The 20,950-nt window shown below is 44.1% G+C and overlaps 4 protein-coding genes across 5 annotated transcripts in view; 1 reads left to right on the forward strand and 3 right to left on the reverse strand.

The window, feature by feature from the left end:
* Window positions 1–7: 7 nt before the first annotated feature.
* On the reverse strand, window positions 8–2,936 carry LOC108243846 (zinc finger protein 510-like). Its single transcript, XM_017429544.3, has 2 exons — window positions 2,619–2,936; window positions 8–1,065 (listed from the first exon to the last, which is right to left on the reverse strand). Exons 1-2 carry the CDS (start codon window positions 2,806–2,808, stop codon window positions 278–280), a joined length of 978 nt encoding a protein of 325 aa, XP_017285033.1. The 5' UTR covers window positions 2,809–2,936; the 3' UTR covers window positions 8–277.
* A 961-nt stretch (window positions 2,937–3,897) lies between these two features.
* On the reverse strand, window positions 3,898–6,097 carry LOC108243719 (zinc finger and SCAN domain-containing protein 12-like). Its single transcript, XM_017429352.3, has 2 exons — window positions 5,683–6,097; window positions 3,898–4,803 (listed from the first exon to the last, which is right to left on the reverse strand). Exons 1-2 carry the CDS (start codon window positions 5,879–5,881, stop codon window positions 4,112–4,114), a joined length of 891 nt encoding a protein of 296 aa, XP_017284841.1. The 5' UTR covers window positions 5,882–6,097; the 3' UTR covers window positions 3,898–4,111.
* A 1,556-nt stretch (window positions 6,098–7,653) lies between these two features.
* On the reverse strand, window positions 7,654–16,912 carry LOC108245505 (galectin-related protein). Of its 2 annotated transcripts, none has more exons than XM_017432472.3 (5): window positions 16,350–16,912; window positions 15,776–15,868; window positions 15,572–15,660; window positions 13,815–14,001; window positions 7,654–11,369 (listed from the first exon to the last, which is right to left on the reverse strand). In XM_017432472.3, exons 1-5 carry the CDS (start codon window positions 16,380–16,382, stop codon window positions 11,226–11,228), a joined length of 546 nt encoding a protein of 181 aa, XP_017287961.1. In that variant the 5' UTR covers window positions 16,383–16,912; the 3' UTR covers window positions 7,654–11,225. The 2 variants fall into 2 exon arrangements, with proteins under 2 accessions (XP_017287961.1, XP_017287969.1); XM_017432480.3 differs by having other exon boundaries at window positions 15,776–15,859; window positions 16,350–16,909.
* A 3,708-nt stretch (window positions 16,913–20,620) lies between these two features.
* Window positions 20,621–20,950, forward strand: part of abch1 (ATP-binding cassette, sub-family H, member 1) — a 27,557-nt gene continuing 27,227 nt past the window's right edge. The window contains exon 1 of the mRNA XM_017430160.3: window positions 20,621–20,844. Within this exon, the coding sequence (XP_017285649.1) occupies window positions 20,812–20,844 (33 nt within the window). The 5' untranslated portion in view covers window positions 20,621–20,811. The remainder of the gene's footprint in view (window positions 20,845–20,950) is intronic.

Consider the following 20,950-nt stretch of genomic DNA (forward strand, 5'->3'; position numbering starts at 1 on the left):
GGGGGGGGGGGGGGGGGGGTTAAACAATCTTTACAGACAGTTCATCAATAAATAAACCAGAAGATTTCTGAAGAAACATTTAAGAAAAATTCAATTAGTGCAAAGATCAAACTAACAGTCGCCGTGGAAAATCATACAAACCATGAGCCGGGGAGGACTCTGATGATCACATGTGAACTTATAGGAGTCTACAGTGTTTTATGTAAGAGATAAGACAAGTTAAAAAGATTTCCAGTTTTTTAAATAAACCGACACAAAGTGAGCAACATTTCTCCGATCAGGCCAACGTCTCCATAACGGTGGGTCTTTTCCTGGCTTCGTGGACCTTCATGTGCACTCTAAGGTCTGAATGGGTTTGGAATTTTTTGCCACACACACAGGGAACCGATCGCTCCACGTCCGTCTTCGGCGCAGACTGCGCGGAGCACAGTTTGAAGTGGTTGGAGTACGCCACCATTTTCCCACAGGAGTCGCAGTAATACGGCTTCTCGCCCGTGTGGAGCCTCAGGTGCACTTTGAGGATGGAGGTTTGCCTGAAGGACTTCCCGCAGTAGGAGCACCTGTAAGGCTTCTCACCCGTGTGCACTCTCAAATGCAACGCCAGGTGATCCCGACGAGAAAACTCCTTGGGACATTCGGAGCACTTGAAAGCTTTGTGCCCTTCGTGAGACTTAGCCATGTGCTGGACTAGCAAGGAGTCCGTTTTGAATGACAAGGGACACATGTGGCAACACTTCCTGATCGAGGCTGTTTCGAACAGGGAAAAAGACGCGTTGCTACAATTCTGACCAAAAGAGGAGGAGCCTGAGACGAGATCTCCAACCCATTCGTTGTCATCGTCAATGTTGCTGTTTAGGGTCACGGTTATGGAGCCGTCGCTCGGGAACAGCTGAGGGTCCGTCTCTGAGTCACGATGCAGGAACCTTACGCCTTCTGGAGAGTCAGCCTCCGGGTCTGGGCTGATGCAGAATTCCAGCTGCTCCTCTTTAACCTGCCGCTGGTCCTGAATCTCGTCGTGTCCCTCAGCTGGAAGCGGATTGTGGTTCTCCAAGACGGTTTGGACTTCTGGAAGAAAGAGAACGATCACAAATGATGCCTCGTGAACAGAAATAATGACGCGAAATGTTTCAGTGTGTCACTGCCGGGGTTGCAACGGGGCCGAAACTTTCCAAGGGGAAGGAAGCTGGGGAACTTTGGAACTGATTTATGGGAATGAACTGGAAACTGGGAGTAATTTAATCAAACTGTATCATATCGAAACTAAAATATAAGCTCATCGTTTTGTCACAGGCAGAAATGTAGGCAAAACAATACAATTAAAACACACTACACTGCAACAAATTTATTTGTAAGAAGATTATGAAGTTTTATTTATTTTATTGCATGCAGTAAGCAGTTTTTAGTGTGTGGTTGAGGAATGATATGGACAAACTCAAGTATACTTGCATGAAATCTTGTTGTTTTAGCCAAGATTATTAAAACATAAATTTCCCAACTGTTTCTAAAATATTTTTGTAAGGGACAACTTGAAGTAGTTTCAATTCCAGGTTTATTTTTTATAAATTCCTATGGGAAAGTTTCCAACTTTGAAAATAACTGGAAGCCCGGTGACTGTAAAGCGTTAACAGCTGACAAGCACGGGTAGACTCTGCGCCCGCCACCATGTTGAGAAGGTAGTAGAGCTGCTCGATGTTAGTAAAACACTCATCCATCCATGGTCTTTACCCCCTTTTTCTCTTCCCAAGTCACGGGGAGCTGGTGTCTGTCTCCAGCAGTCACTGTGTGAGAGGCGGGGGACACCCTGGACAGGTCTACAGTCCATCACAGGGACACATGGAGACAAACAAGGCAACTGTCCACACTCTCACTCACACCTAGAGACAACTTTTAGAGTTCATTCAGTCATTCATTTAACAAAAAAAGCCATTAGCTCTGCTGTTATAAGTAATAAAATAATACAGAAGTCGTCTGAGATTAAAGAAACTAAGTACAAACACAAAAAAAAGTAAGTCAGGAGAAATAATTAATATAGATGTTTATCTGTTAGAGGGGTAAAGGTATGGAATAATTTTACTGACGTGTTCGGATTGTGTTATATAAATTAAAATGTGTTTAAAGTATATATTGGTTTTTGGCGATTGTTCTATTCCTTAAACCTAAACAATCACTAAGTATATTAGAGTATATCATGTTAATATGCAGTTTTAAAAAAATCAAATAATAATGTGACTTTTTACACTTCCCTGGTGTAAAGGAAATAGCCTTCATTATTTCCATTATTTGGAATAAGTTTGCTTTATTATTATTATTATTATTATTATTATTATTATTATTAGGTACTGAGCTTCTAAATCACTGGGAACGAAAAAGGTTTTTTACATAATGTCAATGATAAACCGCTTGAATTTAGAAACACTTTGTGAAATTGTAACCTCAAACCGCTTGTAATTTTGTTAAAACTGCAGCTCCTTCGTTCACCTGAAAGCCGGAGCGTCCCGTCCCAATATGGCGGACCTGCTGACGTATCACTGCAGCGGGCTGAGACAACCAATATGGCGTCTGCCTGCTTCACGGCTGTCAGAAACACCTCGGAGGGGACACACTACAGCGTTACAAACCTTCTTTGAACAAAAGCACCCGAGGCTGCAACACGGTGAGCTGCTCGATCTGTTGCCTCAGCTGGATAATTTCGCTCCTGGAGCGGACGACTTCCTCTCGGTAGTCCGTCATGGTCTTCTCAACGAGCCCGAAGATTTCCTCCGCTGCCGCCGCGAGCCGCTCGTTGACCAGCAGCCTGAGCTGCTGCATCACGACGCTGGGTTTTTGTTAAATTAAACTATGAAAATTTCTAAACAGGAACCTCGTTCCTCTTTAAATAAATGACAACAACGTGACTTATTATGGTTTCTCCTGTTTCCTTTTTTTTTCTGGCCCGGTCACAAATAAAACGCAATTGTTAAACTTCTGCAGCGCCCCCTACTGGTCGGGGGGACTGTTTGTGTTTAAACCTACAGCCTCCAATTCAAATGCCTATAACTTACTTTCTTGAAAGAAAAAAACAATAAAATGACGAATTTGTATAATTGGTTTGGTTTTCAGACACATCAAAAAAGTATGAAGCACTCTAAAAAGTTGTCATTTGTTGTCTTAATAGTAAAACAAACATGGGATTGTGTTTTTGTTAGGAATAAACCAATTAATCAGCCGATATTAGCTACTTTTTAAAAAAGTTGGCACTCGGTTATGTCACATAAACATGCCTGCAGGAAATTTAGTTAAAGCAGCAGCTCCTGAGCACAGTTCATGTATGAAAGATAAAACATAATAGTAGTGATTACACTTTACCTCTGAAAACAACGTCTACTTAAAATTATTCATTGTAGTGTCACAATGTGTCAAAATAATTCACAAAGCAAGAAACAAAATCTGGACAATAGATTTTACTCATCTCCATAGTTAATGCATCCTTAAGTTTAAAATTTGGAAGCAAAATTTGTGAACGGCTTTCAACATCTTCTCAGAGATTCTAAAGTTGTACGATTCCACCATATTTGTTTACCAACACAGACTACAGCCAGCCTGATGTAGGTCAATCACGTGACTTGACCGTTCTTGTGTTTTTTGGCAGATTCAGTGCTTTGTTTACATTGAATGCGTACCCACATTTTAGAGTTTTACGACAATATATCTGGAAAACTACCAGTCTAAACTCTTTCAAACCGCACTACTTGTTGTAGCTCAGGATGACCTTGTTTATGTTTGGCTTCGTAGTTTGCAAGGAGTACCTTTTAAGCTTTGTTATCTTAAGAGGTGTGAGAGTGAAACTCTTCATCCTTGTGTCAGCAGCACAAAGCAGCAAAAACCACAACAGCATTTTTGAAGTGATTGTTGAAAATAAACACTTAAGTTTTGGTTCTTTATTTCTTAAATCAGTCAGTAAAAGACGACAATAAGCAAAAAAAGAGAATAAATAACGTCAGGTTAAATACTGATTGTTTTAAGGGATTAAAAATAAAGTCGACGCCATTCCGTACAGCAGGGTTAACACAGCGTCATGAGACTTCATGGCTTTAACGGTTCTTCTGGTTTTAAGTGTTTCGCCACAGAGCGTTCAGCTTAACGACCGCTCCCCGCTGATGTCCGTCGAGCCCGAAGACCGCCTGGAGCACGTCTTTAAATGGTAAGAATGGGCCACCATTTTCCCGCACGAGTTGCAGAAGTACGGCTTTTCGCCCGTGTGTTTCCTCATGTGGACCCTGAGGTTTGAGGTCTGGGTGAAGAACTTCCCACAGAAGGGGCACCTGTGCGGCTTCTCGCCCGTGTGCACCCGTAAATGCAAAGTCAGACTGTCCTTCCGGGCGAACTCCTTGTGACATTCCGAACACTTAAAAGCCTTCTGCCCTATGTGGGACTCGTCCACGTGTCTGATCAGGTCGCAGTCCCTGATAAACGTTAGGCCACAAATGCGACAGGTCTTACTGTCCACGGCCTGTTCCCGCTGCAGGAAGGAGCCACGACTCGGGCCACAGTGGGATAAACCTGAGCCTATACTCCCGATCCACGCTCCTTCGTCATCATTCAGCGTCACGGTTATGGAGCCCTCACTCGGGAACAGCAGAGGGTCCGTCCGAGTGTCTGTTTCAGAGTCGGGGTGTGGATATTTGACATCCTCTGACGAGTCGGTGTCCGGGTCTGGGATGATGCAGACGTCCAGCTGCTCCTCCTTAACCTGCCGATGCTCCTCGGTCTGCTTTTGCTCCTCAGCTGGAAACGGACTTTGGTCCTCGGAGACTGATTGGACGTCTGAGAGACAGAGAACACACACAGAACATGCCATGTAAATAGGAATATTTATGACAAATGTTTTAAAAAATGCAGTTAGGATGAGTTTTACAGATAGGAGTGTTATTTAGGAGGTCAATGCATTAGCACTGAAGTACCATTACTACTATTCTCCTCAAAGTTTTTGTCCCATATCTCATTAAATATAAAATTCAAATGTGTGGCTCGATCGAGAACAGTGGGTTATGACTTTTGGGGGCGGCACATTGTTAACATATCCAGAATTCTCAAAATACTGCGAGGAAATAAATAAATAATGTAGGTCAATGGGGTTTTGGTGAACCACGTGAAAATACACAGGCCTCTGAGGACGGCTTCAGCTCAGAAGCATCATTCAAAGTTTAAACACGGCACAGAAAGTTCAGTTCACTTCTAATATCTTTTACACTTGTAGGACTTGTGATTTCTTAGAGATGGTGTTGTCACAATGTAATTTACGAATTGTCTAAAAGTTTCAAATCATTACCAAACTCTTATTATATCAACATATATGCAAATTATGCATCAAAACGTAGACTTTTTTTGTCTTCTATCACTGCTGTGGTTCAGTCTGCCTTTAATTAACCTGGCACTCAGACCCAGGTGTGTGGTTACCATGGCGACCCTAATGAGACACTGGCAGCACCTTTAACATTTCTTTTGCTCTTTGTTTGCGCGTCTTATACAGTTCATACATCAAAATGTAGTCATTTTTTAAAGTTTAGTTTATAGCAAAGTTAAGTTGGAAGTTCGGGAAGTAGCTGTATTGGTACAATTTAGAGGTTTTCTTGTTATTTAAGTCAGCAACAAATCGATCTTAAAATGACGGGCTGTGACCTCCATGAGTTCTCGTCAACAAACCTTCTTTAAACAAGAACACCCGAGGCTGCAACACGGTGAGCTGCTCGATCTGTTGCCTCAGCTGGATAATTTCTCTCCTGGAGCGGACGACTTCCTCTCGGTAGTCCGTTATGGTCTTCTCAACGAGCCCGAAGATTTCCTCCGCAGCCGCCGTTAGCCGATCGTTGACCAGCAGCCTGAGCTGCTGCATCCCCGACATGACGGGACACCGGAGGAAGCAGGGGGAGGGAAGAACACAAACAAACAAAAAACGTGAAATTAAGAGAAAGGGGGAAAATTCACGACTAGTCCAAACAGAGAAGGTTTTCGTAATTCAACCAATCCACAATAATTAAATTAATCTTTAGTCTTTTGTTGCTGCTGGCTTCTAAAACAGAAATAATCATATGTGAGCAGCGCCCCCTGCTGCCCAGGAGGACTAATGACTGCAGCTCTACTGTATAAACAAGGTTAACTATGCCTTTAAATAAGGAATTGTCCCATATTTTAAACTAAAAACACTTTCTTTATTAAGTTTATTAAGCACACCTTATTCTTTATTTTTAAAAGCCAGTACAATTCTTTTTATAGATAATAAAGGAAGCAGGTGAAACAGCGATTTTGTCTAATCAGCGCTAAAAAAAAAAGATGCTCTTTTCTTAACGGAAATATCTTGAACACACATAGATCTTGGTTAAGGTGCTTTTTGTTCCTAACTTTTGTGGAGTGGATAACTTTTTTTTTCTTTAAAGTGAAATAGTGTTGAAAGCACAAACTAGAGAAAATGCATTTTTTAGCTGAAATTTGCTAAGAAAGCTTGAACTGGGCTGTTAAAGCTAAAAGATACAGAACACTGGTTATAAGCTAAAGGAAGCAAATTGCTAGCTGAAAACAAAAAGGAATAAAAGGCTAGCTAATAGCTAAAAGTAGCAAAACACAAGCTAAAAGGAGCACTAGTTAAAAGTGGCAAAAAATGTTTTTACATGGGCCTGTACTGTATGTTTCTTGCAAATGTTCAGTTGTTGCTTTTTCCTTTTTAACATCTCTTTTAGCTGAAGTACAGCTAAGTACTAACCTGATAAAAAAAAAAAAGTCCCATCTGCCTTTGTCGCACAATGTTCAGTCAATGGTGTTTATTTCAGTAACTGAAAGTCAACAACTTTATGTATAAAAAAGAAACAGTTCCTGTTTGATTGTTTCTACTCTAAACAGCAAGACGCTCTAATGAGAACACAGCTATTTGAAAATTTCCTTAACACCATAAAAATGATACAAAAGTATCAAACGTCTGCTTTTATTTTATATTTAAAATTTAGAATAGTAGGAGTCATCTTCCATAAAAGATGTGGCTCAGCTTGCTCAGTTTAAACTGACTGGATGTGAGTAGCTGCAGTAGCTTCCCAGTTTTGAACTTGTGAAAACAAACCACTTGTTAGTGGTTTAAAAATCAGAAATGAACACCTTCAAAGAATTCTCAAAGGCTGCAGGGCAATATGAATAGTTACTCCACATATCCTGTTTCCTCTTCAACATTTCCTCTTTGGATCGTTTTTCTTCCCTCTGTCTTGTGAATTGTTTCATTTGCCTGCTTTTAGTTGAACCTTTCCCTGCATGAGATGCAAATCGAGCGTCTCTGCGATGCAAATCTGTCGGGCACGGGGAAATCATCTCAGCAGCACCGGGGCTTTGAACACAAGTGCATCGTTGAAGCTTTAAGTGGTCGATCTGTTTAACGTCCTGTCAATTCATGCCCTAAAAAATTTGGTTGGTTACCTGTGAAGTTAACACAATCAGTTGTTCAAAACAGCTTTAAACCGAAACCTCAGAATTTAAAGCTGTATAACATAAAACTCACTTATTTCTACTAATGTTGACTTTTTTGTAGAACAGGTTTCATTCTTCTGGCCAAATCTTACAAATTCATTCATTCATTCACTGTGTAAATTCTTGCAGCAGCGGCTCGTTTGAAAATATAAAGAGCGAGGCAGAGGCTGCAGTTAAGACGAGAAGTTTATTTGTCTGCAAAGACGTTTTTACAAAAGCTTAAAGAGTAGGCGGGGGAAAAAAAAATGGAAATAACATTGTTGGGCGCATCGTCTTCAGTGAAACTCAACAAGACAGAAAGTTCAAGTTTGTCTCACGTTACTTTAGGACAGCAGGTCGCAGATGGAAGCGTTTGCTTCACTGTGACGGAAAGCGGAAATATCAAAAAAGCCAGCAGGAAGAGCAGAATCCCACGGGCCCAAAGTGCTGTTAACGTCACTGAAAACACTCAAAAATGACATTATTCCCACTCCCCGCTTTGAGCAGATGCTTGTTTCCTTAAATAAAAACAAATCAAACAAAAAAAAAAAAATCAATATTCTTAAACATGTCAGAGCCTTATGAAACACTCATCAATATAAAACGTTCAACTTCTCACCACGTCTTCATATAAACAGAATAGATAGTAATGCAGCAGGTGTGCCTTTATCCCACAACCCTGCTGAGGACAATAAAATAAATTAAAAAAAAAGATTACTGTACAAGCACACAATACACACAAAAACCAGATCTTCCTACTTCTACTCAGACGAGACTCGAATATTAATCGTTATGAAGCCATTCACACAACAGTCATTTAGTTTTAGAAGGTTTTTCCACTTGTTTAGGTGGATTTAATTCCTTTAATTTAGCTTCTTTTCAGCTTAATGTTTGTCAGCAGTAATTTGTAGACAAGCGGAATTTAATTGTCCTACATATTAGTCTATAAGAAAAACATCTCGTGGTAAAAAGGGGGAGGGGGACAAATTAAACGGCATGCTTGACTTTAACAGAAACAGGAGAAACACTTCTGACGCCTCAGTCTGTCTCACTTATGAGCTCACATGCACAATAATGCCCCTTTTAGCTTGGAACGCTGCTCGTTTATTACGCAAAAGAAGAAAAAAAAAGAAAAGAAGGGCCCCCTGAGGCTCACAAATATGTACATCCAAAGTCCAACAGGGGGGTAACAAACGCACTGGGGTCAAACAAAACACTTCTTTTCCCGTCAGATCAGCTTTACGCTGAAGGGAGGAGCTGGGTATCTATCATCAGGCTACAATCAGGAAGAAAGTGACATTCAGCTCTTCAGTTACATTTTCATAATCGGCGTGGCGGAGGAACGAATGGGATCATCAGGAGGTCAAGAACTGGCTCCCGAAGTGGACGCCAGCACCGCTTTTTTTAAAAAGTGCAACAGGAAGTTGAAGCCCGACCCCCGTGCTGAAAATCTACTGGAAACAAACGGCCACAAACTGCCAAGCGCCTCTGCGCTGGGATCAACACGGACTTCCACAAACACAAAACAGGACCGAGGCCTCCAACTCCTGACCCGCGTTATCTCCCTCCCCCATGATTCCTGCAGCTGCCGACGCCGACAGGCCCGGCGAGCCACAAACCCAAACGCCAAACCCTTTTAGTTGGAGAAAAACAAACAACCACAGTCGTTACTCCTGGGAAAACTGCATCCAGGAGTCGACACTTGGATGGACGTGGGGTGAAGATAGTGAGAAGTTCATCGAAGTTCGCTCGGATGGAAAGCTTCCAAAAAGGGAGCAAAGGGAATACCGAGGGAAGAAGTCAGTTTTGAGCGGACGCCTCACATCGCTTGTTGAGAGCGACATGGGACGCTCTGGAGGAAAACCCAAAAAGTTCCAAATAAAACACGAATGCAGACGTGCAACATCAAGTTTCCAACATAACTAATATATTTTGCCGTGATGCATCGGGGTTTAGCTGTTCCGTCTGATACCAACTAAATCATTTATAAAAAAAAAAAGACGATCCAAGTGTTAAGATCACCAGTCAAGCAAACCACTTCCTAACCTCCTAACACGACGTGCATTTTTATTCAGCTGTTATCCATCACGAATACTACAAACCATAAACAAACAACAACAAAAAATCTAATCTTCCTGCAGTCCCATCTGGACTTAGAAAAGAGCTACATTCCTAAGTGAGAGCGAGTTTATACACAGGGTAGTTTAGACGTTGTTTGACTTTCACCGGCATCAATCTGCAGAATTACAAACATTTAAAAAAAACACACACACAACCTGGCAACCCAAAAGCGGTTCTCATTCCAGAAATCGTCTCAGTACCGAAAGCATTTCCTGAACTTTTATCGCTCTGATTGTAGATACTGGAAGGAGGAGCAAACAGCTGCTTTGGGAAACAATACTTTAGTAGTTTTACTACAACTATTAGTGTTAAGCAGCTTTCTGCTTCAGTGATGGAATGTGTCTTTTTTTTTTAAAAAAAAAAGCGGAATGATCATTTAGACAAATCTGTGCAACGCAGAACAAAACAGTAACTTGTCAGTAAAGGCCTGACTCTCCGCTCACCGGCGTGGAACGATTCAGGGAACAAAATAATACACAACACCCAGGTTATTGGGACCACAACAGCACCAGCCAGACTACTGAACACTGTCACTCTGTACCGCCACAGCTACTGCACCACTACTAAAACATGAACACTTTACATTCAAAGTACCGCCGAGGGCCTGACCCTGCCGTCCGACCGGACTTCCTGTTGGCGGCAGCCTTCAGCCTGCGAGGGAGAACCGGCTGCAGTCATCGCCACGATGAGTGGGGGAGATTAGCGGCGGCTGTTGTATGAAATCTAATAGCTGCAGCATTTGGATTTAAACTTAACTTCACACAGTTTAGTTGGTTATTTCTGTTATTGAACAACGCTTAGCAATAAATCTTATACTGCTGGAAAGCCTTATTTCCTCTTAAATGGAGCCACACTTGTTAGGAATATACATTTGTGGATGAAAAAACTTGCCACGTAGCTTATTCTGCTAATGACCTTTGTAGCACGCAGAAGAACCATACACAGCCACAACAGCCCGGCGCCGCCTCCTCATGCTGCTGTGGGACGGCATCCCGTCCCTGTCCACTCCCAGGCTCTGGAGGCAGCGTCAAGCGTCGCCGTCTTGGAGGACGCATCCGGGTTCAGGTCCCAGACTGGGGAGATACCAAGACTGGGGGTACCAAGGCAAGAGGCGGTAGCAGAATATGGTGTGTGCGCGCCACGTGAGATTTGTAGTAAATCTGATCATCGTAATCAGATATATATATATTTTTTTTTGTCTTGGCGTTCTTCAGGTCGAGTTAAAGATTTGATTTGCCTCCATTTTAACCACCAGGCTCCTGGAGCTTCCCACCCGTCTCCACCACACTGGTAAAGATTTAGGTCCCACTAATGAGCTTTCGGGTTTCTGATTGGACAAAACTGGGGCTACAAGGAGAGGGAGGGGGAAAAAAGCATATCTAACTCAGTCAACCTCCAAACAAATTCATATCAGATTCTAATTACAGAAAAAGAAAATAAAAAAAAATGTAAATTTGACACCGCTGGAGCCTTTTTCCTTTCCTGTGGAGCTGCAGGACAGATTATGACAGATTATGGATGATGAGCCGCATGTGTGTGTGTGTGTGTGTGTGTGTGTGAGATCATCCGTGATCAAGTCTTTGCTTCTGCCTCACACAGACACACACACACACACACTTGCAGTAGGCAAAGCGGGGGAGTTAACCGAGCTTTGTGATCTGTAGATCTCCTTGTATCCGTACTGTGTCGATGGAGGACAAAGATTTCACTTTGTGATAAAAGTCAAAGAGCTGGTGTCCGTCCACGAATATCCGGAACCGCTGGTGCTCGCAGTGGATCTCGATCTGCAGGGAGGGGGGGAGGAGGAGAACAAGAAAGGAACGGATTGAGGGACTCAAATGCGAAACGACACAAGATGTGATTCAACAAATGTTTCAGATTTAGATTAAAGAAATTCCTCTATGAAGGCTAACTTCCTGCAGCTGGATATTCTGGAGACAAATGGTAGATTAGGAAAGATTGTCAGCTTCCTGTGAGAACACAAAGTGTCGCCACGCCTTGAACCAAAACACATGAATTCAATCCTCCGTTTGCATAAATCGAAGCAGATTTAAGGTTTCCTAAAATGTGGTACTTTAAAGCCCAGAGAGTTTCTTTTTTCAAAAAGGTGCATTTTCCATCTGGAGCCAAGCATAGATACCCAATGTTGGCCCGGCGCATATCGTGTCCACTTCCGTTTGTCTTTACGGAAAGCTGAAAGGGAAAAATCGGGAGAAAAACATCTGCTTGAGACGAATTCCCAAAGACGGAAGCGCGTAGTTTGTCGGCGGGCAAAAACGGAGCAAGTGACCTGAAATCGCAGCAGAAGACTGATGACTAGTCTGCTCAGTTTTCAGCAATTCAGGAATCATTTTATTGGTGCTAAAATACCATCGAACGAAGTTATCGCTTAGCTGCCCCCCGCTTTTGTGGTTTAATCTGCTAGAATTCACTGTTGCATTGAAGACAGGCAGATCCCGACCATTTTGTTAATAATAATTGTTCAAAATTCAAGCGACTCTTTGCGACTCAAGCAAGAAAACTGAGAGAAAGTTAGTGCTACTAGTTGGCTCTAGTAGACAACATCCTTGTTGCCTGATGATGTTGAACCACAAACATAAGCGGACTTTTTTTTCTTCTTAGTGCAGCTTCGACCAAATATAGCCAACGAATGCAAAAACATAAAAACAGGAAAGTTCAATTACCATCTGAACCCTTACTGTCAAGTGTTTGAAAGCATCACCAAGCACCGGAACCTCAAACTGATGCCTAATAAACGAGCCATCTGCTCACTGTCACTCTCAGCAACAACAACAACCCCTGCACGAAACCTCGGCCGACTTTCAAACGAGACGTCCTGCTCTAAAAAACCACCAGCGCCGTCACGCGTCTGTCCGCACGCCTCCAGTTTGGGGAAGAGCAGCTCTAATCTCCAGGATCCAGCTTCGTCCTCCGACCGCAAACCATCGACATCCCATCAGAAAGCTGACAGTGAGAGGGAAGAGGGGGCGGGGCCGCCGCGTTCAAAACTATCACCTTTTAAAATGATGTGCGGACAGAAGCCCTGACCTCATTTTTTTATTTATTTTATTTTTTTTTGGTGGCACTTTTAACCCATCGGAGAAGTTGACTTGGCTCCAGATAGCTCGGCAGCTATTTTTAGCTGAACGTGTTGGCTGTTCATTCGGACTTACTGGAGCAGAACGTGACGTTAAAGAGGCAAACGAGCCCGTAGGTCTTGGTAATTCCTCATGATGCTTATGTGCAGCTGCTCTCCCCCCCACACTGACCTCATCTTTCATATGAGTGGCTCGCTGTAAACACACCACTGCGACGACACGGGCCGTGTTTAAATTAGACAAACACAAATTTGCAATACACGCATTTGCTGATTCTTACAGACTAAATGAACGCTGAGGCCACTTCAAGATTCGGCGTCTCGCCCATCTGACCACCAACCTGCCACTTACAGGTTTTTTTTATTGCTCACTTTTGTTGGTTCGTCTGTTATCAAAAAATTTCAAGAATCGCTGGACGAATTTTAATGAAACTTTCAGAAATTAATTACTGGATGCACATCTACAAGTGATTAACGTTTGGAGCCAACCCGATTCAAGATGGCCGCCACAGCCAGGTGACCAAACAAAATACAAAAGTGGCTATAAGGCAGTAAATTTTATAGATATTGAGCTAAATTTTGGTGTGGTTATAACTGAGCATCGTCCTAACTTGTAGTCTTGGTGCAACACATTTTGTGTCACCTTTGCTTAAATCCTCGTCATTAACAGGTGCAGTCAACCCTGTTTGTCTGTTAGCAAAATATCTCATAATCCACAGGACAGATTGCAATGAAACTCCCAGGAAGTAACCACTGGATGTACGTCTACAACTGATTAACTTTTGGAGTCAACACAATTCAAGATGGCTGCCACTGCTAATCAAACTTAGCATACATAAAAATGGCTATAACTCAGTGGGTTTTGCAGATGTTAAGCTAAAATTTGACGTGGTAGTAGCTGAGAATGATCCACAACACATGCTTTCAAGAGCTACCAGATTCTGTGAGATACTGCAAGGTCGCATGAGACTGCACAAAATGTTATCTTTAATTTTTGACCAAAATGGCTGTAAGTTTGCCATTTCTCATCCTGAGACTGCTAGGCACATATATTTTACCCAAAACGTCACCATGATGGTCTCAGCTGGATCAAAGAATTCAGGATTTGCTACGAATTAAATGAAGTTTTTACCCTAAATGGCTGATCAGGGATGAAAGGGAAGTAAGCGATGGACGCCTCCTCCTCGGTCCACTTCCCTGAGACGCGGGCGCCGCGCAGGAACTGGCGGTCGCTGAAGCTGGCCGTGAGCTTCAGGGCCACGTCGTACGGTCGATCCTCTTTCTCCGCCTCCCGGCCGCAGGTCAGGCTGATGTCAAAGCTGAGGAGGAGGAGGGGGACAGGCAGGATGTTAAACAGAAGGAGTGGGGCAGCTAATCTGGGATGAGGCAAATGAATAATTCTGCTGTTGCTGTGTAAGAGCAAACCAATTGTTTAATTATGTATAATCGCCGGCGCAGGGTTCGGGTTTTAGCTGTGGGGTTCAGACAGACAGCCGTCTCTATGCAGCCGACGTCCCCGCCGTAAACCTCCCGAGGCGCGGCGAACGGAAGGAGCAGCTGGAGCAGCGCCGTCGCGTGGGACATTCCCATAAAACCTGGTTTGAACCTTCCGCCAGCAGCAGCAGCTGAACAAGATGAGGTCATGGAGGATTTTTCCAAATTCAGCACATGTTTCCATGTAGGGTAAGGAGGGACACACCCAAACAGAACTACAGCGCCGTGGGTTGCCTTTAAGGAGGTTTTTTTGCCCACGTTTGTGTCTGTTAGCGAAATATCTCACAAACCGCTGGACGGATTTTAATGAAACTTTTAGATCCTAATCAGCGGGTGTGCATTTACAAGTAATTCACTTTTGGAATCAATCCGATTCAAGATGGCCACCACAGCCAACTGACCTTTAAAAACACAAAAATGGCTGCAGCTCAGTTGATTTTACAAATAGGATCCTAAAATTCGGTGCCATAGTAGCCAAGAATGATCTCAATCACATAATCTGAGCGTTAAAAGATTGTGCAATAACTTTGTTTAAAATGTTGCCATTAACTATTTTCAGTCAGCTCTGTCTGTTAGCAAAACATCTCACGAACCACTGGACGGATTTTAATGAAACATTCAGAAAGAAAGCACTGGATGTACGTCTACAACTGATTAACATTTGGAGCCAACCATATTCAAGATGGCCGCCACAGTCAACTGAATTTAGAAAACACGTAAATGGCTATAATTCATTCACTTTTGCAGATATTGAGCTAAAAAATGATGTGGTCCTAGCAGAGTTGGTCACAATCCATACTCTTAAGTGATACTCACTGTGTGAGATCTTCGCTTTAAACCACAGCACCAATTGTTGGTGTCAACCCTGTTTGTCTGTTAGCAGAATATCTCAAGAACCACAAGGCAGATGTTAATGAAACTCCCAGGAAGTAACCACTGGGTGTACATCTACAGCTGATTAACTTTTGGAGTCATTCCAATTCAAGATGGCTGCCACAGCCAATCAACCTTAGCGAACATAAAAATGGCTGTAAGTTAGTGGATTTTACATATCTGGAGCTGAAATTTGAGGTGGAGGTAAATGAGAGTCATCCGCAATACATACTTTAGAGACTGCTTGACCTTTATTTCAAAGTTTCACCAAAACGACTTCCCAATTTAAGATGAATGGAATGCTAGGCTCTTAATATATTTTTTAACCCTCCTTTTTCTCTCCATGCTGGTAGGGGAACGCCCTTCACCCTTGTCTCTCCTTGTGCGTCATAGAGTGGCTGTGCAAGTTTGACAAAGTCGGAACAACAGCAACAACAACAACAAAAACAAAAGAATGCGGGCTTATCTAAAAGTCTAGCCGAGATCTAGCTGAGGTGAGGTGCGCGCGCGTGCCCGTCTCACCTGTACGGCTCCAGGTCGACAATCCCCATCACTATGATCTTCTTGCCGGGTCGCATTCCGCCGCGGATGCGCCCGCTGAATGGCACCGTCTGCGCAAAGGAGAGCAAAAAAACAAACAAAAACAACAACGTCAGCATCATGACCCGGGGGAGGGGGTGTGGGGGGGGTTAAGGGTCAGCTGGGGGTTGGTGGGGGGTGTCCCACCAGGAGACGGGATAGGTCCTCCTTGTCGGGTGAGATGAGCCCGGGGTTCCCCAGCGAGTCGTTCAGGTGGTCCTCATCCGCGGCCTTCAGCGCCAGTGAGGGGAGACAAAAACACACAGGGTGATTTATTTATTTTAATTTGTTTATTTATTTTTTTAAAAAAGGGCTGCGATCCCACCACCAGGAGGCCTAGTATCAATAAGGTGGGCTCAGTGGCAACAATGACAGCAGACCGGTCACGTTCCAGCACGGAGCCACGCGCTTTTTTTTTTCTTTTAAAGACAATCGAGCCTCCAAATTGAGATGTAAACGCGCACACATACACACACAGACGCAAACACGGCTGATCCATTTCACCACATCCATATTGTATCCTTCCTCCCCCCCTCCAGACCCAGATCCAGATCAAACAGAGGAGTGAGTGCGCCGTGAACGCGCGCCGCGCTCCTCCTTGACAACGGCGGACATAACGGTGCGTAAAACCGCAAACCCGCATCCAAAAACCAACCCCCGCACCCCACACCCTCCAGCTCCCAGCTCGACCTGGATCCCCGAGCGGCTGCGGAATACTCACTATCCCGTCCTTCTCTGCTGCCTGCACCGCCATCTTGAGCAGAATATCATAGGGCGCGCGTTAAAGGAGCAGAGGCAGCCGGCGGCGTGCGCGTCGTGGCACTGACTGACTCAGGGAGGATCTTCCAGTTCCCGGCTCTGCTCTGGGGGCTCCCCCCTCGCCACAGTCAGACACAGCACCTACCAGGACATCCCCTCCTCCTCTTCCTCCTCCTCCTCTTCTTCCCAGTCCCCCCCTCAAATGGGTGGATATCTGCTGACGTGTGCTTTTTAATAATCAGAGTCCACAAGCGTTAATCCCCGTCTGTTGGAGAAGGCTAATCAGAGAGAGACTTCACCCCCCCTCCACGCTTCAGCCTATCAGGAAACTTTACTCCAATCTCTCTCTCTGGCTTCTGTTTTGCAGCTTGGAACAGCAGCAGTCCCTGGAGATGGCTGCCTGTTGTTGCCTCGCGTGCCTTTGCTCTGCTCGGTTCGGGATGTGGCACGCGGAGAGCGCAAATCCAATAATTTGCAATGATCAGGCAGGACTGGGGAGCTAAAAATAGGCACGCGCGGAAGGGGGCGGGGCGGGGGGGAGAGAGAATGGGCCAAATTCTGCACACATTAGCAGCTTCTCACTGAGTGAAGGGACACTGTCAGGGACTTCTACGCCCTCTCTGTTCGGAGTGGCGCATTGGCTCTCCTTTTTTGTTTTTTGGCTTCCTCTCTAGGCCGACTTGGTTTATTTTAACCCGCTCTGCCCCCCTGTGGCCATTTGGAGGCATCGCAGCCTAACTCACAGGAGAGCCGCTCAGGAGCTGAGGCAGCAGTTTAAGGTGAAAGCCCCCAAAGCCTGCACGTTCAGGCTCATTATTATTCACACATCTAGCAGATTTAAGACATTATCGATTTGCCACCAACTGCAGTCAAATCAAACAAAGACACAGAAACCACTTGGACAATTCAACCTTTTTGCCTTTGAGGTTTAACGCCTTTGGTTTGTTTTTGATCCCTCCACAGACCCTGGATGGGCTTCTGGACTGGGCTCTGCCTTCTGTTTGCCAGTTCTTCACCACCTTTTACCTTTTTAATTCATTGTATTGTTTGAAGACGTTTAGCAGCACAAGGTCAATATTTTTTGTTTTCTACAAAACTGCCTGACATTTTGCTCCAAAGTTGGCCTTATCTCGTCTTATCTCACTTTTTAAGGATCGTCAGAGAACTGCGAATCCAGGGTTCATCCTGAAGTGTTAGTGTCCACACACACACACACGCACACACACACACACACACACACACACACACACACACACAGACAAGAAAGAAGAATCTCTAACAAGCTATAGCACATAGCAAGAAAAAAACCCTTTTGGTACCAAATTCAGTTTTTAAAAGAGACTAATGTTATTTTGGTATGATAGAATGATAGAAATCTAACTTTCTTAATAACTTCTCTACTTTGGGGATTATTTTTCAAATGTGAGCAACACGATCTTGTCAAAGTAAGCAGCACTGCAGGAAAGGTAGACAGGGGAACGATCCTGGATGAAAAACATTGGGCGCTGTGCAGAAAACGGTGGCCTTTTTCAACAAGATAATCATATAAAAACATGATGCTAAAGCCATGAGGAGCTTTAAGAATCTGTGGCAGTGATGTCTCCTGAGGTGAGGTTTTTAAAAAAACAGGACAGTCTGCCTGAGAAACATTACTCTGTTATTAAACCGGGTCACGGGGGAAGGAACTTGTAAAGCCGGGCTGGAGAGATTCACATTCAGCTTCATGTGAAAAGAAGAGGCCCTCAGTGCTGCTGAGTGTGAAATGACTCAGAACACGTCGTTCATCAGAGGCTGTATTTAAAGACCCGGTCGTTCTGTATTGTGTTCCTACATGTGAAATGTTAGAAAGAGCAAGTCTGTGTCTCATGAGCAACAGGAAGTACATAAGATAGTGCACGTTAGGTGAAGGGATTGTCTGTAACAGCAGTGCAAGTTTAACACAGATAACTGTCTGAGTCACAGAGTATCTGCAGTCCGATAACACAAACTGTCCTGATGTTTTGTAGTCTGTGGAGCCATCTTCCAGATGGGTCATTATCGATTCAGCACCTTCAGACAGTCAGTGCAAGATTAAGTAATCTCCGTGGAAGCATTTCCGGAGGTTGGGAAGTCTGCGGGAGCGAGGCTGGGGGAGAGGTTGTTTGTCTTTTCTGCGTGTCCCAGATAACGCCCTTGCCATTTTTTTTTTCAGTCCTGTTGGGATATTTTTGACGTTTTGGTAATTTAAGCTCTGACTCTTGACGCTATTAGTGGATCCGTGTCATCGTACACACAGGCCGAGGCATGACAAAGATGTGAAACTGGAAGGAGAACTGAGGCCGGTGCTGCCAGGTTGCAATGCTGGAGCCAGAGTCTGCACAGAAAGCACGTGGAGCTCCTGACACAATAATGCTGATTTTTAGGCATCAAATAACTTCAAATATGACTGTTAGAAAAATATACATTTAAACATAAACAGCAAGGTAAGAACTATGTCAATCATTAGCTGTCAGCTCCTGGAAAAAGAATATCTGACGCGTATTTTTAGTTTTTTAGTCAGACAAATGTCTCACTGATATACATGGACCTAAAGTTGTTCTCCAGGCAGCCTACAGGGGGCGCTCCTGTTGTCCTGGCTGCATCTTCTGAGTTAAGTTCTTATGTCTAGTTCTTATTGAAGGACGAACCACACCATTGAATTAATACATTCTAAATGAAGAAATATATTTCACAACCAGTGGCAAACTGGGGGCCAGGAGAGGCCGATACCTGCTTAGGTCAACATCAGCAGGAAAATAAAACTCCTGAAATTCTGGGATGGGTTTTGGTTTTGCTGTGCCACTGCAGGGATATCCCAACGGGATGGCTGCAGGTCACTGAGCAAACATGTGTGAGTCCAGAAGAGCTTAAATCTTCCTCACCCTGCTTTCTTTAGGTTTTGCTTCTTATGTTACTCTTAGCCTTTAGCCCCCATTTCACTACTTTTAGTTTTAGGCTGCCACTTTGCTACATTCAACTCTCAGCTTCAGTTTAGCTACTTTTATCTGTCACTCTGCTCCTTTTGGCTTTGGCTAAATTTTAGGTATTGTTTTGCTCATTTTAGCTTTAGTTGCTACCACAAATTTGCTAATATTAGCATCTGTTTGGATAATTTTTAGGTACTGTTCCGTTGCCTTTAGCTTTTAGCTACCGTTTTGCTACTTTTAGCTTTGGTTTTTCTGCTTTTAGTTTTTAGCTACCAGTCTGCTCCTTTTAACTTCACTCTAGCTAAAGTTTAGGTATTGGTTTGATGATTTTAACTTTAGTTGCTACCATAAATTAGCTAATATTAGCATCTGTTTGAGTCATTTTAGCTGTAGCATCTGTTTGGATGATTTAATGTATTGATATGCTCATTTTAGCTTTTAGCTACTGCTTTGCTACACTTATCTTTTAGCTATTGTTCTGCTACTTTTAACTCTTAGTTGCTGTTTTGCTACTTTTAGCTATATGGTTCTGCTATTTTTAAAAATCTTTTAGCTGCTGTTTTGCTCGTTTTAGCTCCACTCTAGCTAAAGTTTAGGTATTGTTTTAATGATTTTAGCTTTAGCACCTGTTTTTTTATTTTTGCTGCTACAAGTTTTGCTAGTATTAGGGCTAACATCTTTTTTGTTTCTTACAGCTACTGTTTGGCTAATTTTATCTTGGTCATCTGTTCTGCTTCTCCCAGCTTTAGCTTGTGTTCTGCTTGTTTTGGCTCTAGTTGTAGATTATGTTTTATGTTATTTTATCTCACTACGTCTTGAAATATTTTGGTATTGCATACAAGGTTGAAAAAGCAAGGGACAATGACATGTAGGAGTCTAACCTCCCTGTAGCAGCACGGTAAACAGCAGGTGAAAGGAGAGAATAATCTGCCTGGACGCTGTTTATGAACAGAATGTTCAGAGCGCAGCGGCGCGTCTCCGTGTCGCCCCTCTGTGGCGCTCTCCAGCCGGTCCTTCCTCCCTCTCCTCCTCCTCCCCCTCCTCCTCCTCCTCTCTGCTGCCATGGCTGCGGAGGCTGCCATGGCTGATGCGACCACCGGACCTGCAGACTGCACCGAGATGCAGGAGGGGCTGGTAAGGGGAGCTGCTGAGGGAGCTGGTGAGGGGCTGCGGGCTCCTCGGGACCTTGGACAGCGGCAGCCGCGCTGCTGCGAACCGTGCGTCAGCTTTTAGGTTATCATAGGACGAGCTGCAGGCCCGGAGTACAGGGAGGGAGGATGCGCGTTATCGCTCTTATGGTGGGCGTGGGCGTGCTCGTGCGCGCGCGTGCTGACCGCGCACACCCCGGCGTGACGCGGCCCGACGTGGATGTGAGAAGTGAAAGCGGAGGCTTTATAACACCTCCCGTCAGAGGCCGCCGCCGCACAGAGACCCGCGCGCTCCCCGTCGAGCCCGTTTCTCATCCACCCAGACTCGGCCATGACGCAAGTTGCCAACAACTTGGCAGGCGAGGTAGGAATTCTTCCTGCTCAGCGGAGCGGGGCCGAGCGAGGAGGGTTTCTGTTGTGCGCGGCTCGATGTAGGTCAGGATGGGAACGGGGTGTGTGTGTGTGTGGGG

Source organism: Kryptolebias marmoratus, linkage group LG22 (assembly GCF_001649575.2).
Source record: "Kryptolebias marmoratus isolate JLee-2015 linkage group LG22, ASM164957v2, whole genome shotgun sequence".
NCBI classification, from domain to species: domain Eukaryota; kingdom Metazoa; phylum Chordata; class Actinopteri; order Cyprinodontiformes; family Rivulidae; genus Kryptolebias; species Kryptolebias marmoratus.